Here is a 22,801-nt window from a genome sequence, read left to right as displayed (position 1 = left end):
CCGGCCCCCGCCGGAGCGGGGCTGGCAGTAGCCAGCGCCGATGGGCCGGCGCCCGGCGCAGCGGCCCCCGCAGCACCGCCCCCGGCTCCAGCGGCCGCAGCGACGGCGGGGGGCTCACCCCCTGGCTCGGCATCCCCCGCCGGCAGCCCCAGGCCCCGCCGCGGCTGCGAGGAGCGGCAGCGGCTCCGGGCCCGAGCCAGCCGCGCCCCAGGCCGGGCCCCGCGGGTGGATGCGGCCCCCGCGCCGCCAGGGCAACCGCGCCGGCCCCACGGTGACAGCGAACGCGCCCCCTCCCCCCCCCGCTGTCGGCGCCATGACAGACGGGCCCGGTCAATGCAGCGGGGTTTATTGGGGCCCAGGCAATCACTTGCTGCTGGTGTACTTGGTGACGGCCTTGGTGCCCTCAGAGACGGCGTGCTTGGCCAGCTCGCCGGGCAGCAGCAGCCGCACTGCTGTCTGCACCTCACGGCTGGTGATGGTGGAGCGGTGGTTGTACTGGGCCAGGCGCGAGGCCTCCGAGGCCAGCCGCTCAAAGATGTCATTGACGAAAGAGTTCATGATGCTCATGGCCTTGGAGGAGATGCCAGTGTCTGGGTGCACCTGCCAAGTGGTAAATCAAGCACCGTCTCACCCACCACCCTGGAGGGAGCAGGGACCCCAGAAAAATGGGCCCCACTTCCTACCCCAGACTGGGCACCCTGACCCCAAAGTGACCCACAGCTGCTACCCTGAGGGTCTTGCATTGTGTGACACTGGCATTAGCCTGAGGGGAGGCCCCATGGTGCCACAGTGGCTTTGGGATGGCGCTGGCAGTAGCCTCCACACAACCCCCTGTAAGGGCTGGAAATGCCCACAGCCTCCGAGTCCTGCAGGATCATGCAGAGACTGAGGCCTAGACAACTCACAGACACCTCCATAAATTCTTTTTCTCATCCCCTCAACAGAGTTTACCAGAAAGGTTTAATACTTACTTATAGGGCCAACAGCAGCTGTTCCTGCCCTATTGACTTCTACTCCGTTACTGCTTTAGGCAGAGCCACACACTAGAGCTTATTCTCTCCAGGAAAGCCTTTCTGGTCTAGATCCATCTCTTGCCTCCTACCCCAAGAACCAACACACTCTTCTGAGACTCAGCTGGGGCTCTCCTGTACCCACTCACTCTTCTTGTCATCTCACTAAAAGCAGATTTTCCTTCCTTCCTCTTTATAAAGAGCTTAACATACAATAAACAAAAGTAACTTTACTGATGAAGTAGTTTCAAGCAGAAAAGGAACATTTACTCACCTGCTTCAGTACTTTATAGATATAGACTGAGTAGGTTTCCTTTCTCTTAGGCTTCCTCTTGGCTTTCCTGTCCCCAGCAGTGGGACCATGGCCACGCTTCTTCCCAGCCTCTACACTCATCTCAGCCCCCAGCAGAACCACTGGAGGCCCATGGGGCTGGTTATATAGCAAAGGCAGCAGGACCTCACCTGTCCCAGGTGCAGCCCCCGAGGAGCAGGACGAACACACAGCTGCAACTGATGATTCCACTTTGCACTAAGTGACGGGCAGTTGGCCTGAGGGGATCTTGGAAGTAACTGATTCCGTTAAACTTTCAGACCTGAGAAAAAAGTTTGAGTGCAAAGAGATGGGCAAGGGTAGTAGTGTCTTGTTCGCATGGGCAGAAGTGCTAAGAAGAGCTATTCCTGGGTCCATCCAGGGGTTTGGTGAAAGGAGGTTTCCTGTGTCGGTGGGAGGGTGTAAATCAGAGTACTCCAGGTATTGCTTCCGGAACCAGATGGTGGAACCACTCGTGTGCTATGGAACAGGTAACGCAGCCAGCGGAGACATAGTAACTGGGGGAAACATTGGTTTAGCGACCGAATGACGGCATTACAGACATCCCAACCTTCCTCCCTCTATCTCAGCCAGCCTGCTCTGGGGAGCCCTGCCCGCTGCACACAGCGGGGCCTTGGCGGGCAGAAGGAGCAGCGGGAAGGGAGAGCTGACACCTGAGTGTGTACTTGGTCTGTCTTGGAAACCAGTGATCACACTAGTGACAGTAATTAAGCCAGAAAAAATATGTGCAGCAACACAGTAGAGAAGTGAACAAAATAGATAAGGTTTTCTGTCCTTTAGATAGAAAAGGAAGCCCTTCTCTCAGCCCGCACCACAACAGGTATTTCATAAAAGGGTAATACTAGTATGGACCTTTGGGGGAGACGCTGGTGTCTCCTGCTCAGAGACATGTTATACTGCCACGTCCTTAGCAAGTCACATCTTCCAAGGACTGAGCTTGGGAGACCTGATCATCAGTGGCTCTGCCAGTGCTAGTACAGCCTATAGCGTTTCACTGAATTTAGTGTTATTCTGGGCCTGTCCTCATGGGGAGGCACCTGACCACCCACCCACCCCTGTGCAAATAAACATCACAGCGACAACCCGGGGCTAAGTGTCACAGAAGGGCTTCTTGCAGCCAGGAACTGGAACATCAGTGGTCAGTTGGGACAGGCTGGAATGGTCGTGTCAGCACATCTGCGAAGGGGAAGGGGCTTGGGCATTGAAGAGATGGGGCAGTGGGATCCTTCTGGGAACGGGAGTGGCACACAGTCTGTGATGTCGAACGTAAAGAGATGTCGGTGGATGACTCTTACGGGAAATATGGAGCAGGCAACATCCCACCCACCCACCGAGGAACAGAGCTGTAAACAGCCGAGATCTTCGTGCTGGGGGAGATCGCTCACTGCGGATGGAGCTGGTGTATGTTCTCCATCCGTCGCAGCTCACAAAGGCTCTCTCATGCTGAAGGAGCTGTTGGCTGTTGTATCTCTCCACAGCTGCAGCCGTGTCTGGCACCAGCAGTTATCCACACTCAGCTTGTTTTTCTGACAAAATGTTTAGTTAGAAGGAAGCCCTGTGGTGGATGAGGAGCAGTGGCTGGTCTAAGCACAGGGAGCCGTTATATAGCAAGGGCGGAGGCTCATCCACTGAGCAGTACAGTCACGTTTGAGCTCCCAGATTTGGGGAATTACCATCTGCTTCCCTAGATTGCATGTGCTTCCGTCTGTCCATTCTGGAAGTCGTGCACTGGGCTTGACTCATCCTCGTGCTATTTTTGTAGAGTATGCATCAACTCACAACACAAAGAGAAGGGAATCCCACAACCCTGCACTTGATGCAGTATCTGCTGCTTCTGGCTGTAGCTGTGTTAGAGCCAACCTCACTTTTAGACCACAACCAAGAGTAACGGTGTAGAGGCTCTAGGCCACTTCTTTCAGAAATGACCATCCTAGCAACTAAGGAGCAATTCTCGTCATTTATCTAGATACAGTTTTGCTTTTGTGCATGATCAGAAAAGCCCTGCCTGAAACAGTTCAAAATGCCTCTGTCTGTCTGTCACAGAAACCAGTGCTGCAGAATGTATACCCGCCACAGCTCCTTCAGCGCAGTCTAACCACTGTCACCACGGAACAGGTCTAAATGCTGAAATACCAGACTGATAAAGCACGTATACATATTCAGTTTCTCAAGTCCTGGCCTACTCACCGCAGTTACAGCTGCTTTTGCTTTGAACTTGTACCTGTGGTCCATGTTTGCCAAATCAGAGACCTGTCCGCAGCCGAGAAGTTCCCATTTCACAGCAGCAGGCAGCTAACGCAGCTCTGCTCCTTGCTACATCGGCTACAAGAATTCTCCAACTACCATCCATTGTGCTGTCACCCCGGTGTTCCTGTGCCCTGCTCAGGATTTACCATTCCCAAAGCACTCAGTGTTATATCCTGCATTTATTATTGCCACTGTGGCTGTCAGCTACACAGATCTGCAATGTCGCAGTAAGAGTTGTTGCCAAACTTTGCTGAGAGTAAGGAAGAGTGGAAGAAACAGCTCCAGGACTTCCTGACCTCACCATTCCCCCAGCTACTTTGCAGCCCTTCCAACTCACCAACATCTTTTTAAAATCTAGGGAACAGAAGGAACAGAGACGTGCGTTCATCTATTCTTGTTTCAACTTTTGTGACAGCAATGAGCCTGTACACTGCTTACTGATCTGTGGGTTGCTTTTACTTCGTCACTGTCTGTCTGTTAACTTCTGAGTGTTACACTGTGAGATATTCATTTGAGTGACTTTTCAATGCAATCTAGATTTTTCTGCAGAACTAACTTGAACTGTGTTTATACTAATCTGCATTATTTTCTCAGAAAAGACAACTTTTCTTCTGTTTTTCACAGAATCACAGAATCTTCAGAGTTGGAAGTGACCTCTAGAGATCATCTAGTCCCACTCCCCTGCTAAAGCAGGACTGCCCAGAGCACATCACTCAGGGCTGCATCCAGGCGAGTCTTGAAAGCCTCCAGAGAAGGGGACTCCACACCCTCCCTGGGCAGCCTGTCCCAGGGCTCTGTCACCCTCACCGTAAAGAAGTTTTTCCGTGTATTTGAACGGAACTTCCTATGTTCCAGCTTGTGCCCATTACCCCTCGTCCTGTCACTGGGAACCATTGAAGAGTCTGGCTCCATCCCCTTTCAACGCACCCTTTAGATACTTGTATGCCATAATAAGGTCTCCCCTCAGCCTTCTCTTCTCCAGGCTAAAGAGTCCCAGCTCTCTCAGCCTTTCCTCATAAGGGAGGTGCTCCAGTCCCTCCATCATCTTAGTTGCCCTTCGCTGGGCTCGCTCCAGCAGTTCCCTGTCTCTCTTGAACTGGGGAGCCCAGAACTGGACACAGTATTCCAGTTGTGGCCTCACCAGTGCAGAGCAGAGGGGGAGATCATTTCTCTCAGATCATTGCGAAAAACACTGAAAAACCCTGAACGTTCTGCACTATCTACTGCAGCCAGCTCCCACTGAGACACTTGTCCTACGCGATACACAGTGCTTCTACAGCAGGAGTCACAACTTGGATGGTCCCTTTGGAAAAAAACAAGGAAATACTCTACTCAAAGGCAGAGCCACAGACAGGCAGCATCTGAGGAAATACAACCGCTACGTATTTGTCCTATTCTTCAATTTGCCTGTCAACAGGTACAGTTGGAACAGGTTATTGCCACGTGAACATTTCACGTGACCAGTGCAGCCATTCTCATGTGCCAGAAGTAATTAAAATGGTAACTCATGACCATAAGAAGCTATTTGGTTTGATTTGCTACCTTTTTCTTTAGTACCTTTTAATTGTTTTAAAAATACATGAAAAATGTTTTATTCAAGCTTCTGTGACACAGGGTGAGGTTTAAGCACCATCTTTTCTAAAAATTTGTTATTAAGAACAAAAATAAATGTTTAACTCTAGCTGATTAGCCTCATTTAGCTAAACCTGCAAGGAACAAATAACTAATTCATAGTCTAAAAATCCTAAATCATTGAGTCTCATTATTAGACCCATAAAATCCAAGGTAAAGGAACAAGCATACACGTAAGCCACTCTGTTGTAGTAGAGAACACACACGGGTATTTTGTAGATCTACATTCTGTCCTCAGAGCCTTGAAAGGGCTGTACCGCTCAACAACAATAAAAAACCACGTGTGGCTTGCCCCCCCTTCTGTCACTAACTGGAAAACCCAGTGTTCACTCTGGATTAACGGAGGTTTCCCGGGGGTGAGGATCCTACTCACTGCCCCTCCAGAGCTCAGAACTCACCACTTCATGTCTCCCACAAGTTCTGGGCATCACTTGGGTACTACTGAAGAACTGAACCTTCACCCCAGAAGAAAGGGCTCTGTCTCCTTACTCAAAGCTCAGCACCAGCTGATTTGCCCCAGCATGCCCCAGTAACTACTACAGCTCACAAAACAAGACAAGACTGTTCTTCCCTCTTTATTGACTGATGGATTCTCAGGCAGATCCGTTTATTACACTGTTAAATAATAGTTAAAAACAAACCAAGGCCAGAGGAGTTTGAAGTGAAGTATCTAAACTGAAGCAGAAATTGGGAAGGAAGAGGCGGGAGAAGCTGGGCTGGGGTCTCCGCTTCTGTGTCACTGCAGCTCAGACACCCGAACTGCCACTGCCGTGACCCCAGACCATTAGATGCCAAGGCCTGGCTCAGATGGGACACCATCTGAATACGGCAATGGTTGCCCAAATGTAGCCAGATCAGGAGAGAAGAGATCTGTCCAGATACAGAGGTGCGAGGCAAGTCAAGGGGAAGCAGTATTGCAGCAATCCTAGAACACAGCCACGGAGAGAGCAGCAGAGTCCCATTCCAGTCGGCAGGTGGGCGAGTCATGTTGGCCACCGTCAGTCTCCACCAAGAGCACCCAACCGACCACTCCAGAGCTCACACGTTGTGGGTCCTTTTGGTGAGCTGAGGATCCTCGTCCACCAGCTTTGACTTGAGATGTTCCTTGTAGGCGAGGATGTCGCCTTGCCACTTTGTGATTGTCTGCTTCTCACAGACCCAGATCTCCTGAGCAACCTGAAAGCACGCACACAAGGAAGAGAGGTTTACAGTACAGCATTTTATAATTGTACCAAAATTATGAAATTAACCGACATCTACTCGCTGAAGTCTGGTAAGAAAAGAGTTTAATAACTTTCACACTTCATTACCAAAGAAAAATATCTGCAGTGAAATATCTTACCTGGTCTTTTCTGCGTAATTTATACAAGATTTTAGAACTGAAAATCCTTGACCCCTCAACATTTATTTTTTTTGTATATGGACTAAGAAGGAAAGCCTTTCCTGATAAAGTGTGAATTGAAGAAAGTAGTTCTTGACCTGAACTACTTGGATCTGAAAAATAAAGTTATACTTGATCTTGCAGGCAAAGCTATAGCTGATAAATCAGCATTTGACATTTGTGTGTACGTGGTGCAATTCACCTGTGCCGACTGAGTCATAAAAAATTGTGCTAGAACTACTCCAGTATCATTTAAAAAAATCTAGTTAAGGCCTCCACAGTGTGTCATGATTTCTATTTCACTTTTTCTTTGCTTCTAGGGTTTTGTGGTGGGTTTTTTTGTGTTGTTGTTGGTTTTTTTTCCCTTTCAAGTACCTGAAGTTTTCCTAGGCTAGGTCAGTAGTTGTTTCACATGAATATAGCAAAGGAATCACATCCAGTGATTTTTTTCACTCATACATCTTTTTGGAATGAGTAAGAGCCAGTCAGTTGAAAATACCTTATTTTAATTACTTAAAGTGTTAGAAGGGTAATTTTTGCGCTGACAAAATCCACTACTTTTCTTACCTGTTGGATAAGTCTGAAGTCATGGCTGACGAGCATCATTCCTCCTTCAAATTCATTGATAGCATCTGCCAGAGCATCTATTGTTTCTATGTCCAAGTGGTTGGTGGGCTCATCCAGGAAAAGCATATGAGGATTCTGCCAGGCCAGCCAGGCAAAGCACACGCGGCACTTCTGCCCATCGGAGAGGTTCCTAATGGGGCTCACCTGACAAACACAGACTGTTCACAGCTCTGCAGGAAAACTTAAGACCACCACCTTGATCACAAAACATTCAGATCTCACTCTGTGTTTCCAGCAGCTACGTGACACAAGAGGACAAAGTTTAGTCAGTCTTACACCTAGACTAAGCTTCTCTCGACAGGAGAACCAGGGAATTCCAGGGGCTTCTGAAGAAGTGTCCATGGCAAGACCCAGCTTGTGTTAAAGGTTCCAAAGGATAGTTAATTGAGGTCTGATTAGTGCTCATTGCATCCTGCCACAACCATAAAACTTTTCTCAACTTCTGGAGTGACAAATGGGGAAGAACAACGTAAAAATCAATGCTGAACTGCACTGATGAGGACAGCTCCTGTCATACATGTGATGTATGACGTATAAGAGCATGTCATGTTTAGACTTAAAGCACCCTTGGTGAGCCTGCCTTCTTGCTTGAAGCAAGTGGTCCCCACTCCCAGTTGAGAACACGTTCGTTTCTGCCTAGTATTCACCTCAGAAACAAGAGATAAGCAAACTAGTTCAAGTTACAATTGAAACAGGCTTGAGTCTAGCGCTATGCCACAACTTGTCTTCTCTTCACCCAGGTTCTGAGGGGGTCACCCATTCCAACCCACATATTGCTGCAACGCAAAGGAAGTTCCTATGAGCCGTGAGTTATTTTTTTCTCCAACCTCAAAAGCAGAGATGAAAAAAGCATTTTGTCATTTCTGCCATGCTGCATACTGCATCATACTGTCAGACACAAGTAGAGCACCAGAAAATGCAGCAGCTCTACTTCCCTAGCGATCAAAAGGCAAACCCCATACTCACCTGCTGCTTCCCTGTCAGACCATATCTGCCAATGATTTTTCTCATCTCCTCCTTCTCCTTGATCTCGGGGTAGCACTTCATCATGTACTCCAGGGGTGAGAGGTCTAAGTCCAACTGCTCTTGCAAGTGCTGACAGAAAAGAAAAAGTCAGCTTCAGGCTGTGCAGGCCACCCACTTCATGGCCAAAAGTACCTCCCCCCTTATGCCCCTCTGGTAGCAGCTGAGCAGCAGAACGCAAGAGCAAAAAACCCCACTCACTGTATAGCCAGTGTGCTGAACTATTATGGAAGGAGTCTCCATTTCAGGAAAAAGCTTCCAAACAGCAGGCTTGTCCACCAACAAGCACAAGGCAACCATCTCTCCCATAAAAGGTGAGAGGCTAAACAGAAAGGACCACAGCAACCCTCTTTTCAGGGTAAGCACATCTGCTAGAGCCCATTCAGCCAACGGAACAGTTCCTTCCCCCATCTGCAGGCGCAGAAGGTAGCAGTGGGAGGGGCCTTCGAAGCAGAAATACAGGGGCAAGATTCCTCATTCCCAACAGCTTTTTCCTCAGCATTTCATGTCCCTGGGGCTGCTGTAAGGAGTACCTGGTGGTATCTACCGATCTTCACATGTGAGTGCTTGCGAATCATCCCATCTGTGGGCAGCAGCTAGAAAGGGAAGATAAAAGCATTTCAACAGGAAATTCGTCCCTTTGCTGTATGCCAGAAATACAGAATCCAGCCATCTCTGTGCTGGCACAGAGAAGGTAGCCTGAACAAGTAATATGAAAGAAAAAAGCCCTAAATTGCAGCAAGACCTTAGGATTTCCAAGGTCCGATTGGGGTGCTGCAGCAAGTAAGTTTTGCAGCAGCTTTGTTGAAGACTATCCCATGAATAAGGTCCAGAAAAGGGTAAACAAGGTAGGGAGCATACCTCTCCTGTGAGCAGTTTCAGCAGTGTTGACTTTCCAGCTCCATTGGGTCCGACAAGAGCTACACGGGTATCCAGGTCAATCCCAAACTCCAGATTATTATAGATCCATGGCTGCAAACCACAAAAATAATGACGCATGTTATGCCTTTCCACTACTACCCAGGAACCTCCATGCTGCACCTGTAATGCTCCATCCTCAGCAGACACAGCGTTAACACTGCCAAGAAGTTTGATCCACTAGCCATATGCTGAAGCCTGGTGAGAAAGCTTATCCAAAAGCCTCACGGTCCCAAACAAGGCAGGGATACAAGTAATCTCCATACAACCCATGCACACTCCCCATACTCACCCCATCCTTGGTGTATTTGAAGCTGACATTCTGCACCATGATGACAGGCGGGGGGATTTTCCCACAGGGTGGGAAATAGAATGATAAAGTCTGTTGACACAGAATATCCACTTGTTAGACACCCTGGAGCACGAGACAACCCAGCTATTCTGGTATAACCATGCCTCGCTACAAACATCATCTGTAGACCAAGGCACCAGACTGCGACTTTTTATGAGCCCCTCTAGCAACTCACTCACAGATTGATTCTGATTAGTCGCTTGCAAGCTCATCTGCTGGCTAATGAGTCCCTGTCTCTTTCCCCTTGAAACAAATGTGGGCTTATACTCTTCAAACAAGTAGGAGTTGCTCTGAGCATCCTCCCCCATCTTCTCCAACCCTTAGACATTCATTTCTGATTTCTGTGTCTGCAAAATAGCCTTATTGATATGACAAATCCTCTTCTCTCCCCTATAAAATTACTCCTCCTTTTCAACATCACAGTATCTACAGTACAGTCCTCCTTGGCATCAGGAAGGGTATACCACTCTTGCTCCCAGCTGTGTCAGCCATTCCTGCTGCCAGATAAAGATCATTCTACTTATCTAGCCCATGTTTCCAATGCTGATATCTAGATTCAATCCCATGTCTTATCCTACCTTATCATTCACGACTCTCTCTGTCAAGCCAGATGCCATCATTTTTTGAAGGGTCTTCTCCTTGCTCTGAGCTTGCCTGGCCAGCTTTGCACTACCGTGACCAAATCGTGCAATGTAATTCTGCAACAAAACACAGACTTAGCCGAAAGCCAAGATAACAAGGTTGAGGAGGTGCAGGGATGCCCACCTGCATGGGCAGAAAGATGTCCAAGCAGCTAGGCAGATACCTTCATGTGGGCGATCTGATCTTGCTCCCAGTGGAATCGTTTCATTTGATTTTCTTCTAGTTCCAAGCGAGTCTTTACATACTGATCATAGTTTCCCTAAAGAGAGAGCATCAAACATCAGACATGCCCCAGAGAACAGTTCCTCTGTTTTTGCCAGTTGCGCAGGGCACCACTTACTCACCGTGTAGTACTTCAGTTTCCGGTTGTGCATGTGGATTATGTTAGTGCAGACACCATTCAAGAAGTCCTGGGAGTGGGATATCAGCACAAGGATCCGCTTGAACCTGTGGCACCACATAAGTTATTAGAGACCAAGTTAGGAAAAGAATTCTTGCTCGTTGGCCCCAGTGGTGACAAAGCATTTACATGCACCAGATCCCTCTTGCCTACAGTCAGATTAAGAACAAAAACATAACAGACATGGAGATGCTTTGGGAAGTTTGGAGTAAAACAGCTACAATTAGCTGCAATAAGCAAATACTGCAAACACCTTTCATTGTGCTAAAACACTCTTCATCATAAGACAGTCTTCACCCGTCTTCACAAAGAGTCAAGAGCTGTGGGAGATGACTAGTGCTACTGATGCAACTGACTCCACTGGCATCACACTTCTAAAAAGTTTCAACTTTTGCTGCTTACTTTCACCTTCGTACAGACTACCATCCATTAGGTACATTACGCCTAGCTCTGCTCCAAATCTGTAAAATGAGCATCTGTAAAATATATAAAACCTCCCTAAAAAAGCAAGGTTCAAATCACTTCCCTAAAATATCTGACTCCGAAAGCAAGTATGCAAAAGGTTCAACTGGCAAAGCCGATGGAAAAACCTCTGCAAATGAAAAGCGCTTCTGACAATACAGTCCTTTTAATGCAGAACACAGCTAATCTAAGCTTCGTAACTATTCCTAAGCTTTTTGCCTTAAGCCTTAACATTTCACCTTTGTTTACGAAAAACAGCCACCGGACATACTAGAACAAGATGAAACTGACACACTCAGACACTAGAGTTCTGTGAAAACAGAGGAACAATATGCAAAAAGGTGAGCTGGAAGCTGGGTCTGGAAAGCTCACGCTACTGGTACATCACATGATGCTGGCCCACGAGCTGTCAGGGCTGCTCCTGGCTTTCAAGGAAGTAGCCTTAACCAGGGAGTACAAACCAGCATTTCCCATGAAAGACGGGAGTTTTGTCTTGCATTCATTACCCTTGCATCAAGAATCCTTCGTGTAGCAGCAAGCACAAGAACACGCCACTGATACTGCAATATAGTTATGTAGCTACAAGAACTATAAACAGTTACTGCTGTAGCACTTGCTCATGTGCTGACAAGATGTTCCAGCAGAAAAGCACAACCCATAGAAGCAGCAAACTCCTTCGTGCTTACGTTTTCAGCTCTTCCTCCAACCACACACAGGCATCCAGGTCAAGGTGGTTTGTGGGCTCATCTAGCAGCAGCATGAAAGGCCGAATGAAGAGGGCTCTGAAAGGAGAGGGGAGATGACAGCGTAAGGTAAATACAGGTAACCCAAAGCCCCTCAGCTCTGCTCTGAGTTCTTAGAACTGTGTATGTGGCTCTGTAGAGCCAGGGGCAGGGAGACATTCTTCCAGGAGGCAGCAGGCAGTACACCACTCACCTAGCAAGAGCCACCCTCATTCGCCAGCCACCACTAAAGTCCTTCAGCTTCTTCCTCTGCATGGCTGGTGTGAACCCCAAGCCATGAAGGATACGTGAGGCCCGTGCTTCTGCCTTGTCAGCATCCAGCTCCTCGAGACGTTCATATAACTCCAAGAGTTTCTCACACTCCGCTGAAAGAGAGCCTGCTTGTCAGCACTTCTACCAATAAAGGGCTCTCAGCTGCACCTCTGTACAGCTGGGAAAACTCATAGTCCATCTGCTTTACCACTATTCATCCCCGCCCAATCCCAAGCCTGAGACAATTTTTAAGAAGCAATGGAACAATTCCATCCAAAGAAGTGTAATCCCACAGGACTTTTCAACTAGTATAGGGCAGCTGGGGGAAACAGGTACTGTAACATGTAAAAATTCTGCCAAAGAACCCAAATAAGACCTATTCTTTGGTAGGGAGGGAAACGGGGGAAATGTCCCTTGTCCACAAGGACTCTGAGAAGCTTTACCATCTTCATGAGCCAGACGTTCTGCCTCTCGTTCTAACATGGCCCTCTCTGTATCCACCTCCATCACACACTGTAGAGGGGTCTTGTCACTGGGAGGCATCTCTCGGGTCAGGTGATAGATGTCAATATGTTCTGGGATGGGCACTTCTCGCTTCCCAATAGCTGACAAAAGCATGGATTTCCCTGCGTGCAATTAATTGTTGGATTCAGTGAAACACGTCACAGAGAAACGGATGAGATGCAGTCAGATCCCAATGACTCCCTCCCTTTCCAACCCCAGAAAATCCTTGGAAATTTCTTGCCCAAGAGTCCAGAAGAATTAGAGACACAGCAGAGCCTACTGCCTCACTGCAACAGGCTGCCCTCCCAGCTAAGGCTCATCACCCCAAGGACAGGATGAGACAAGAAGAAGCTATTTGGAAACCACTGCAGTTCAGCCTCTGCCTGGATTTAGGGACCCTGTATCTCTGCTGTATACTTCCTGCTGTCTCACCAGATCTGACATCTGTTACGAGGACCCCAGATTCTAATGACTTCTAACACAGAGGAAAGTAACGCACTCATCACTACAGAACCTAAGGGTTTTCCTGAAAGTTAAACCAGCCGATCACTCTTACTAGCTCTTCTTCAATTATACCCATATTCTGCATCTCTCCATGTAAAGCGTCACCTTCTCCAGGGATTGAACAGTTGTTTTTTCCCATTCAAGCCAAACAACACACTCCCTACTCCTCCATACTGTGCAATTTCTTTGACCAATAGCATCAGCACTGGGTTTATTGACACTGCTAAACAGATCCTGCAAACAGGAATCAGACAGATTCACCGATCCCAGACATCTCACCCAACTCTCCACAGAAACAAGTTCAAACGCACAGACCAAAGCCAGAAAGCAACCTCATACTTCTACCAGCAATCCTAGAAATTCCTCTTCCTGGGCAGGGAGATAGGAGAACAGAAACTGCCATGTCCCAGACATGTCTGTCTAACCGCCTTCTTTCTGGTTTCCAGCATTTACCACCTGCATCTGTCTAGCTTCTCAGCAGCACAGAACCTTCACTGAGCTCCAAGACGCCCTCGTCACTGTGCCCCACAGCTTACCGATCCCGTTGAGTCCAATCAGGCCATAACGCCTCCCAGAGTTGAGCTCCAATTTTGTGTCACTCAGCAGCTCCTGGCCATGGAAGGTCAGCGAGAGGTTTATGATGTGGACATCAGTGCTGTTGGGATGGGATGCCAGCACTCCTGTCACAGCGCGGGCAGCAGCTTTCTTTAATTCAAAGTCCTCCAGCTCCTTTGTAAGAGCATCCACCTCTATATGCAGAGACAGAACAGAGTGTTACTGATTTACAAATACAAGGGAAGCCATAAGCTACTGTACCAATAGGCCCAAGATCACAAAGCAACTCCCATGTCCCCATTTCTACAGACATGTGGAAGAGGCCCAGATGCAATGACACTCAGATTTTCAGCTTAGCAGATGGATATATACAGTCCAACAGGAACTCCCACCTGATTTCTAAATAAAATCTGACCATTAGAACTAAGTAAGCAGCCACAACAGCTAGCCTGTTATGCAAGTATGATGGGACAAACCCTCACTGCAGGAAGGGCTTGGCTGGGGTGGGAAGAGAACCTACGAAGTATCACTTGCCAGCTTAATGAAAGGGCTAGCCAAAAAAGAACTTGGTTGGAAGATAAATGAAGGGAAAGCTGAGAGGAGGAAAGAAGCAGCAGCGCTGGAATACGTCCTACCAATTTTTTGAGAAGCTAGTATGTCCATACGCACGCCCCCCTCGTCCTTTCCTCCTATAGGAGAAGCAAATCTTTCCTGTCATGCTGATCTGCTGCTGCAGACCTGAGTTAGCGTCCGGTTTCCACTCCCTGGTGAGACACTGCCATTTGAAGAAGAAAATGGCATTGAGGATCTCAGCGACACTCCGGGCGCTGACCTTCAGACTGTCCGTGTTCAGGCAAATCGCTGTTACCACCACGGCAAACGCGCCCTAGCCAAGGAGGAGCAAAGCCCCTCAGCTGCACTGAACTGAGGCCCTCGGGGAGCACGGGCAGCGCGCACAGACCAGTCACACCAACGAGCAAGCCACACCAACGCGAAGACAGCGAGGCAGGCTGATCCCTGACGTGCAATTATTCCTCAGGGAGCCGCCAATACGAAATACGCCTCTCCCGCCCCGCGTAGCCTGCCCGCTGTCTGCGCCGGTGCGCGGCACCCCCGCGCCGTCCCGACCGGCGGAGGGACACTTCGCGGGCGGTCGCTACCGCATTCACCAATAGGAGGGCGGTATGCAAAGGAGCCCCGGGAGCGGGCGGCGATTGGCCGGCTGGTCCCGGGCGGCCGGGGCCGGGGTGGACCCGGAGCGGCCGGGGGTCGCGATGGCGGGTCGCGGTCGGCGGCCGCCATCGGGCACCGGTGGGGCCTTGCCCGTGGACCGAGCCCGCCAGCCCGGCCGTGGGGCCACCAGCGCTCAGAGTGTGCCTGGAGTCCCCGGGAGACCGGCCTCTCTGCCCTGCCCTCAGACCCCCGCGCCGGTGCTGCCCGGTTCTCCGTGCCATGCACCGAGTACCGCTTACAACAACGCACCGTGGCCTGGGCCCGGGCAAAACCTGTGTGCTCAACCCCCTGCCGGCCACCGGGGGCTAAAGTCACAAGAAATAAACCCCCTCTCTGTAAGCTTTCCCTTGCCCATCTCCTTTAGGGAGGTCAACAGCTCTTTGTTGACAAAGTCTCTGTCACTAAGACAGCCGGGTTCTCGGCTTGTGCACGCCAGGTACGTCCCAGAGAAAGAGACGAACAGAGGCTCACAGCACTATCAGTAAGAACAGTAAGAATTCAGACACTACAGGGGCTTCTGCAGCAGGGAGAAAAAAAAACAACCCCACCAAAAAAGCCCAAACAGGTCTGGGCATGAAGTACCAGAAGATCGGTGCAGTATCTGAGAGGTAATAGGCACCATCATCATGCTCCGTTCTTACCCTGCCAGCCTCAGCGCGGGTCCAGGGAACCCTCCACCTGCACGGTTTATGGAAAGACCCCGCACCGTTACCGGTGTCCTGCTGCCTCAAAGCACAGCGGCCCTAGCGGTGGCTGCTGCAGACGGCGCCGCTCAGCACAAGCCCGTGCCCGCGAGGTAGTTCATTCGAAGAGGCACAGGGGTCCCGGTTCACTCCACCGCGGGCACACGCGGGCCACCGGTTCGCCCCCGAGGGCTCCCTGCCGAGGCCTCACGGGGACGAGTCGGGCGCCCGCCGGCGCTGTGGGACCGGTCTCACGGCGGGGCCGCCTCTCACCTGGCAGCGACGTTCCGTTGGCCTCCGGGGGCCGGACCTCCTGCGGCTCCGTCCCGGCATCGCCGTTCTCCTCCGGGGCCCGGCGCGGCCGCTGCCGGGCCTTGGCCGCCTCCTTCTTCTTGGCCGCCTTCTTCTTGGCCAGGTCCGAGGGCATGGCGCGGCTGAGGGGCTGCGGCGGAGGAGCGACAGGCGCCGTTAGGCCGCGCCGATCCCGCCCGCCCCGGGCCGCCCCGCCCCGGCGGCCCCGCGCGCCGCCCGCCCCGGCCCGCAGCACGCGGCGCCGCCGGGCCCGCCCGAGGGCCGCCCGCCCGGCTGCCCGCGCCGTGCTACCCACCCCGGCCCGCCCCGCTCCGCCTCCCTCCCCACTGCCGCCCGTCCCGCACCGTCCCGGCCCGTCCCGCACCGGCGGCTCCGCGCTTTCCTTCTGTCGCAACAGGACAGCTGCTACCGCGTGCGCACGCCCCGCCCCCCGGCAGCCGCGGCCAATCGGGGCGCGTAACGTCACGGGCGCCGGGCGCCCGCGCCATCCTGGGAACTGGAGTCCGCGCTCGCGCCGCTGCCGGCCGGGCCGCCGCGCGCTGCCGCGAGCCAGGCACTGCCCGTCCCGGCGTGCAGCGCGCCGCTCGCGCCAGCGCCGGCCCCGCGCCCCGCCCCCGGCGCGCCCCGCCCCCGGCGCCGGCGCGCGACGTGAGCGCGCGGGGGGTACCATAGAGGCGGCGGCGCCGGCGGGCAGACTGGCCGCCGGGGTATCATAGAGAGGAAGCGGAAGCGCGCGAGGGCGGCGATGCGGTGGCTGAGGTGGCAGCGGCGGGAGCGCAGCCGGGCGGGGGCCGCTGTCTGCCCCCGCGCCCCCGGCCCCGAGCTCTGGGCCGCCGCCGGCCCGCAGGTGAGAGAGTCCCGCGGCCGCTGACCCGCCGGGCCCGCCGCCGCCCCAGTGCCCCGCGCCGGCGATGTCCCGCGGCCGCCGGCCCCCCGAGCGCCTGCACGGCCCCGTGAGCCCGCCCCGGGCCTAGCGGGCCTGCGGCCGCACCCCCCCTCCCCCTTGCACACCGCACGGCGGCGGGAGGCCGCCCCGCCGTCCCCGGCGTCGCCATGCGCCTGGCTGCGCTGCTGGCCGCTCTGCGGCCCGTCCTGCCGCTCGTCCTGGGCCTCTCCCTCGGCTGCAGCCTGAGCCTGCTGCGCGCCTCCTGGAGCCAGGGCGGGGGCGAGGAGCAGTGCCCGGGGGCGGTGGGGCCTCCCGGGGCCCGCGGCGGCGGAGCGCGGCCGGAGGCGGCGGATGGACGGCCGGTCCCGGGCCACGAGGACTTCAAGCCCAGGATTGTTCCGTACTACAGGGACCCTAGCAAGCCTTACAAAAAAGTGCTCAGGTAAAATTCCTTTTTTCGGCCGGGCTTGCCTTCTAGGAAGGTAGTCATATGTGTACGGTGTTTGGGGTTCTGAGTCATCCAGTGAGTTAACGAGTTCTAGGGGGAACGTTCAGTTTGAAATTCTTTATGGGGTAACAGCGTGATGCAGCAAGGTGATGGCTAAGATTCTTACCTTTAGAGGGATGCAAGAGAAGCATATAAGAAGTTAGTTTTTAAAAAAAAAAAAGGTAACAGAAGTGCCGAAGAAGATTGACAGTATTTTTTCTTTTATTGCTTGTGTCTAACAGGACATGTTAAATTATTCTTCAGAACTTTTTTAGCCAGTCTATTGATCAGGAAAACTTTGAGCAATTGATAATAACGTATGTAATGTGCAAGTGGTTAGCTCTGTATTTTTATCTTTTTTTTACACATGCTAGCACAGTTTCCTAGCTCAAATAAATCATGTGAGATTGTAGTTTTCTTGAAGGAAGCAAGTGCTTTTACAAAATGGGGTTTTTACTAGTGAGTCTTCTCTTAAAGTTCTACTTTTAGGCTTAACTGTTTCATTATTGGTAGACTCCAGCAGATAAAGACTTATCCCAAGTTGCGATAATACTTTGATTTTTGTCATCCAGCTGTTTGTCATGTAGGTATGTCCTTCCTTTATAGAACTCGCTACATCCAGACAGAATTGGGATTCCATGAGAGACTGTTTGTGGCTGTGCTGACCTCCAAGGCTACCCTGAATACATTGGCAGTGGCAGTGAACAAGACGGTAGCCCATCACTTTCCACGCCTGCTGTACTTTACAGGGTTGCGCAGTGCCAAGGTGCCTCATGGCATGGTACTGGTGGCCCATGGGGACGAGCGTCCCATTTGGCTCATGTACGAGACCATGCACTATATCCATCAGCATTTTGGCTCTGACTATGACTGGTTCTACATCATGCAGGATGACACCTATGCACAGGCTGAACAGGTCAAGGCCCTGGTGACACACCTGAGTATTAACCAAGATGTCTACCTAGGACGAGCAGAGGAGTTTATTGGGGGAGATGAGCAGGCCCGCTATTGTCATGGCGGCTTTGGCTATCTGATATCCCGCAGCCTGCTGCTTAAGCTCCATCCGCACCTGGACAGCTGTCGCAATGAGATCCTCAGTGTGCGGCCCGATGAGTGGCTGGGACGTTGCATCATTGATTTCCTTGGCATCGCTTGTGTTTCCCAGCTCCAGGTACTACCTCCCTTCTCCAGGTTTTGTGTTAGCTAAGCCTGACAGAACCCATGCTCTTACTAGTTCTGTGTGGCATAGCAAAGGGGGTTTTTTGTGAGCCTCTGCTGTGAGTTACAGAGGAGGGGAAGGGCTGTGTGGTGTGGCAGGCAGCACTGGGGAGAAGCCCATAGTCAAAGCTGAGACATTGGGGGAGAGAGAGGACATAGAGTATTTAATTTTCAGCCTACTCGCAGATGCTGATGCAGAGGTTTTGGAGGTCAGATAAAGGGCACGTTGGTACCAAGAAGCAAGTGGGCAAGTAGTGTCCCTCAGGGGTCCGTATCGGGACAAGCACTGCTTAATATTTTCATTAATAACATAGACATGGGATCGAGGGCACCCTCATCAGGTTTGCAGATGACACCAAGCTGAGTGGTGCAGTGACATGCCTGAGGGACGGGATGCCGTCCAGAGGGACCTGGACCAGAGAGGCTCTCAGCAACCTGATGTAGTTGAAGACATCCCTGCTCATGGCAATGGGTTGGACTAGATGGCCTTTAAAGATCCCTTCCCACCCAAACTATTCTATGATTCTATGTAGTATGAGGGGTAGCGTGTGTGGGGACTATTTTCATCTGTGGGTACCGCAGTCAGCGTGGACGGAGGGGCAAATGGATGTCTGGGGTGAGGGAAGGCTTCTCTGTGAACTTGAGTTCTGTGCTAGACTTTCTGGCTCTTATCCACTTCAGGGCCAGCATTATCACACCTATGAATTGGCCAAAAATACTGAGCCAGAGAAGGAGGAAGAAGAGGAGTTCCAAGCAGCTCTTGCTGTGCACCCCGTTTCCGACATGACCATGATGTACCGGCTGCACAAGCACTTCAGCAGGATCCAGCTTGACAGAGCCTACCAGGAGATCCAGGACCTCCAGGTATGTGGTGAGGGATGTCTTTAAAAACTCCTTGACCAAGCAGGTTTCTTTTTCTTTCAAGACAGTGGAGGAATATTATTGCTTCTGCTTGTAGATGACCATCAGCTAGAAATAGCACTTCTGACACCACGTTATCCAAAAACGCTGGTGTGATACTACCAAGATACAGTTCTGGGTGGTGAGGGAGGGCTGGGTGGGAGATGGACTGGACCTCTTGGAGGAAGTGGTGGGGATCAGTATCCATTCTCTCTTTGCCCAGATGCAGATCAGGAACCTGACGTCATTGACCCCTGCAGGTGAGGGAGGCTTGACGTGGCCTGTGGGCATTAACGCCCCGTTTCTTCCAAAGTCACGTTTTGAGGTAATCAGCTGGGACTACTTCACTGAGCAGCACCTCTTCTCCTGTCCTGATGGCTCCCCCAAGTGTGAGCTCTCTGGAGCCAGCAAAGCAGATGTCAGTGAAATCATTGAGTCAGCACTTGAGCAGCTTAACAGTCGCTACCAGCCTCTGCTCCGCTTCAGCAAGCGGCAGTTGCTGAACGGCTACCGGCGTTTTGACCCCACGCGGGGCATGGAGTATACACTGGACCTATTGCTGGAGGCAGTCACCCAAAAGGGCCACAGTCATGTTCTGGCCAAACGAGTGAGCCTGGTGCGGCCCTTAAGCAAGGTGGAAATTATTCCCATGCCGTATGTGACAGAGGCCACACGGGTGCAACTGGTGCTTCCTTTGACGGTGCAGGACCTGGATTTTGTGGCGAACTTCCTGGATATGTTTGCTATGAACACACTGGACACACATGATAATGCCTTGCTGACTTTGCTGTTCATCTACCATCCCTATGATGCCCAGCGAGTCAGTCAGGTGGATGTTTTTGCTGGAGTCAAAGCCATGGTAGGAGAGCTGGAGAAACGCTATGCAGAAGTTAAAATTCCCTGGATTAGTGTTAAAACTGAGGTGCCATCGCAAGTGAAACTCATGGATATAGTCTCAAAGAAGCACCCTGTGGATACACTATTTTTCTTGGCCAGTGTCTGGACAGAAATCAACATGGAGTTCCTGAACCGCTGCCGCATGAATACTATCAGTAATTGGCAGGTCTTTTTCCCGGTGCATTTCCAAGAGTTCAACCCCGCATTGGTGTACCGTGGTGAGCAGACTGCTTCCTCCAGTACCGACTTCCTGAGGGATGGGCACTTTGACAGGCATTCCTTTGCTGAGGCCTGCTTTTATAACTCTGACTATATGACAGCACGTACCAAGCTAGCAGCTGATATCCTAGACCGAGATGAGGTGCTGGAGAGCATGGAGGTATTTGATGTCTTCCTCCACTATTCCGGTCTGCACCTATTTAGGGCTGTGGAGCCAGGGTTAGTGCAGAAATATGCACTTAGGAGCTGCAACCCCCGGCTTAGTGAGGAGTTATACCACCGCTGTGTGCTTAGCAACTTGGAAGGACTTGCATCACGCTCTCATTTAGCCATGGCCCTTTTTGAGCAGGAACAGGCCAACAGCACTTGAGAGACTAGAAACATCAAGAGCTTCTCAGCACCTTAACACTTGGCACTTTCCATCCCCTTCCCAGCCTTGCCATGGGTGAAGGGCGTGTGAGGTCAAGGGAGGAGGAAGACTTTCCTAGCCCTGCTCTGCGGCACAGGCATGGGCTATGGAGAGAGGCTGTTTCTGTGGGGTTTTTGTGGGGGTTTTTTGTTTGTTTTTTAAATAATTAAAAGTTTCTTTCCAGGCAGACTTGTGCTTATTTGTAAACTTTATATGCTCTGGGATGAGGGACGTAAAACAAGCAGTAGAGTTGACCTTACTTTAAGCCACACGATTCTGCTGAGCAGGGCAGAGAGAGTGAGTGAGAGCTATGTACTGGAACAAAATTACCTTGACTATGCTACTCTCAGTGCTGCTCTTGCAGCCTCCTGTATGTTTGTGTCTTCATGCATTCAAGGAGACATAAACACAGCTTGTCTAGTTTGCTGCTGGACAAAGCTATTCAGTGCACTTTCACTTTGCTGTTTGGCTCCTCCACAGCTGCAGAACATCATTTTGTTGTGTAATATGGTAATGCAAAGGAATTCAAAATTCCCTTTGACATCCACCATGGTTGCTTCGTAGAATCAAAGACTGGTTAGAGTTGGAAGGGACCTTAAAGACTGCAGGGACACCTCCCACCAGCCCAGGTTGCTCCAAGCCCCGTCCAACCTGGCCTTGAACCCCTCCAGGGATGGGGCAGCCACAGCTTCCCTGGGCAACCTGGGCCAGGGGCTCACCCCCCTCACAGCCAACAATTTCTGCCTCACATCTCATCTCAATCTCCCCTCTGTCAGTGGAAAACCCTTCCCCCTCGTCCCATGGCTCCCCTCCCTGATTCTGGAGCCCATTGAGGTGCTGGAAGGTCTCCCCGGAGCCTTCTCTTCTCCTGGCTGAACCCCCCCAGCTCTCCCAGCCTGTCCCCACAGCAGAGGGTCTCCAGCCCTCCCAGCATCTCCGGGGCCTCCTCTGGCCCCACTCCAACAGCTCTGTGTCCTTTTGATGTTGGCTCTGGAGATGGAGGCAGTACTCCAGGTGGGCTGAGCACTGTGGTATGACACAGGGTTGCTGTAGGCCCTAGAGAGGAACCAGGAACTGTCTGAAGGTCCCCAACAGCTGCCTTTCAGTTCTGCGGGTTGAGTATTATCCCTGAAAATAACAGATATGTCACTTCCCATCACAGCAGGGCAGGTGGCACAGCTTGCTGATTAAACAGTTCAGCTTCAATTTGGTTACCTGGTAAGTCCTACACCTATTAAAGCGGTGAGCCCGTGCAATTGTTCTAAGGGACAGAAAATTCCTCAGTTACACTGTATTTTTTGATTGTGCTCCTGCCGCTACACAACTTCAATACTCACAGTTTTGGGACCTCGTTTCCATCAGGAATATCAGCCTGGTGCCACATGCATCTCAGTGTAAGCAGGTGACAGCTCCCAAGGGCTGTTATTTGCAACTGAAAAGTACATGTTTTCATTAACGTAAAAGGATGAAAAGGTGTCTTTTAAGGACTAGGTATGGGTTTTCAGTGTGCTTCTATGGGAACAGGCTTTTGGATAAATGTCACTCATTGTATTTGATTATTTGAGGAAAAAAAAAAAAGTTTGCAGATAACAAAGGTTAACCAGATGGGAGAAAACAAGGACAGGTCTGTTTTACAGAATGATTCAGATATAAGATGTACTTACACATACAAGAGGTAACTGCAAAATCATTTATCTAGAAATTAAGTAAACAGGTTTTGGTTTAGATTTCCCTGTTGTGTATGACAGAGAAGGAACCTCTGGAGTTCATCTCGTTCAACCCACCCCTGCACAGTGGGTCAGCGAGAGCAGGTTGCTCAGGACTGTCCAGTTGCATTTTAAAAATCTCCAGGGGTGGAGACTCCACAGTCTCTCCTGGCAATCTGTTCCAGTGTGTAATAACTTACAGTTAAAAAGTTCTTTCTCGTGTTTGAATGGAATTACTTGCATTTCAGTTTGTGCCCATTGCCTCTTG

General features: G+C 51.2%; 3 protein-coding genes across 5 annotated transcripts; 1 reads left to right on the top strand and 2 right to left on the bottom strand.

Annotated features, from left to right (window-relative positions):
- Positions 1 to 252: 252 nt before the first annotated feature.
- H2BK1 (H2B.K variant histone 1) lies at positions 253 to 1,405 on the bottom strand. Its single transcript, XM_074573721.1, has 2 exons — positions 1,285 to 1,405; positions 253 to 600 (listed from the first exon to the last, which is right to left on the bottom strand). Exons 1-2 carry the CDS (start codon positions 1,402 to 1,404, stop codon positions 364 to 366), a joined length of 357 nt encoding a protein of 118 aa, XP_074429822.1. The 5' UTR covers position 1,405; the 3' UTR covers positions 253 to 363.
- A 4,371-nt stretch (positions 1,406 to 5,776) lies between these two features.
- ABCF2 (ATP binding cassette subfamily F member 2) lies at positions 5,777 to 16,372 on the bottom strand. 2 transcript variants are annotated; one of them, XM_074573719.1, is made up of 15 exons: positions 16,176 to 16,372; positions 15,773 to 15,941; positions 13,565 to 13,777; positions 12,464 to 12,646; positions 11,962 to 12,133; positions 11,712 to 11,807; positions 10,508 to 10,610; positions 10,327 to 10,422; positions 10,100 to 10,219; positions 9,462 to 9,551; positions 9,113 to 9,223; positions 8,785 to 8,847; positions 8,195 to 8,323; positions 7,169 to 7,372; positions 5,777 to 6,396 (listed from the first exon to the last, which is right to left on the bottom strand). In XM_074573719.1, the coding sequence occupies exons 2-15, from the start codon at positions 15,924 to 15,926 to the stop codon at positions 6,259 to 6,261; spliced, it is 1,872 nt and encodes a 623-aa protein (XP_074429820.1). In that variant the 5' UTR covers positions 15,927 to 15,941; positions 16,176 to 16,372; the 3' UTR covers positions 5,777 to 6,258. The 2 variants fall into 2 exon arrangements, with proteins under 2 accessions (XP_074429820.1, XP_074429821.1); XM_074573720.1 differs by having other exon boundaries at positions 16,156 to 16,247.
- A 116-nt stretch (positions 16,373 to 16,488) lies between these two features.
- CHPF2 (chondroitin polymerizing factor 2) lies at positions 16,489 to 21,016 on the top strand. 2 transcript variants are annotated; one of them, XM_074573718.1, is made up of 5 exons: positions 16,489 to 16,671; positions 17,031 to 17,139; positions 17,791 to 18,355; positions 19,084 to 19,266; positions 19,526 to 21,016. In XM_074573718.1, exons 1-5 carry the CDS (start codon positions 16,557 to 16,559, stop codon positions 20,786 to 20,788), a joined length of 2,235 nt encoding a protein of 744 aa, XP_074429819.1. In that variant the 5' UTR covers positions 16,489 to 16,556; the 3' UTR covers positions 20,789 to 21,016. The 2 variants fall into 2 exon arrangements, with proteins under 2 accessions (XP_074429819.1, XP_074429817.1); XM_074573716.1 differs by lacking the exon at positions 16,489 to 16,671 and having other exon boundaries at positions 16,727 to 17,139.
- Positions 21,017 to 22,801: the final 1,785 nt, after the last annotated feature.

The sequence above is a fragment of the Larus michahellis genome, chromosome 2 (genome assembly GCF_964199755.1).
Source record: "Larus michahellis chromosome 2, bLarMic1.1, whole genome shotgun sequence".
Classification (NCBI taxonomy): domain Eukaryota; kingdom Metazoa; phylum Chordata; class Aves; order Charadriiformes; family Laridae; genus Larus; species Larus michahellis.
This window is presented reverse-complemented; position numbering and strand designations above follow the sequence as displayed.

Coding starts and splice junctions, on each gene's coding strand:
- ABCF2 (XM_074573719.1), bottom strand. CDS start 15,926: ATGCCCTCGGACCTGGCCAAGAAGAAGGCGGCCAAGAAGAAGGAGGCG. Junction 9,552..10,099: donor AGAGAGTCGTGAATGATAAG/GTAGGATAAGAC, acceptor CTGTGTCAACAG/ACTTTATCATTCTATTTCCC. Junction 8,324..8,784: donor AGATCGGTAGATACCACCAG/GTACTCCTTACA, acceptor CTTTTCTGTCAG/CACTTGCAAGAGCAGTTGGA.
- H2BK1 (XM_074573721.1), bottom strand. CDS start 1,404: ATGAGTGTAGAGGCTGGGAAGAAGCGTGGCCATGGTCCCACTGCTGGG. Junction 601..1,284: donor TCTATAAAGTACTGAAGCAG/GTGAGTAAATGT, acceptor ACCACTTGGCAG/GTGCACCCAGACACTGGCAT.
- CHPF2 (XM_074573716.1), top strand. CDS start 16,865: ATGCGCCTGGCTGCGCTGCTGGCCGCTCTGCGGCCCGTCCTGCCGCTC. Junction 17,140..17,790: donor CCTTACAAAAAAGTGCTCAG/GTAAAATTCCTT, acceptor CTTCCTTTATAG/AACTCGCTACATCCAGACAG. Junction 19,267..19,525: donor AGGAGATCCAGGACCTCCAG/GTATGTGGTGAG, acceptor CTCTTTGCCCAG/ATGCAGATCAGGAACCTGAC.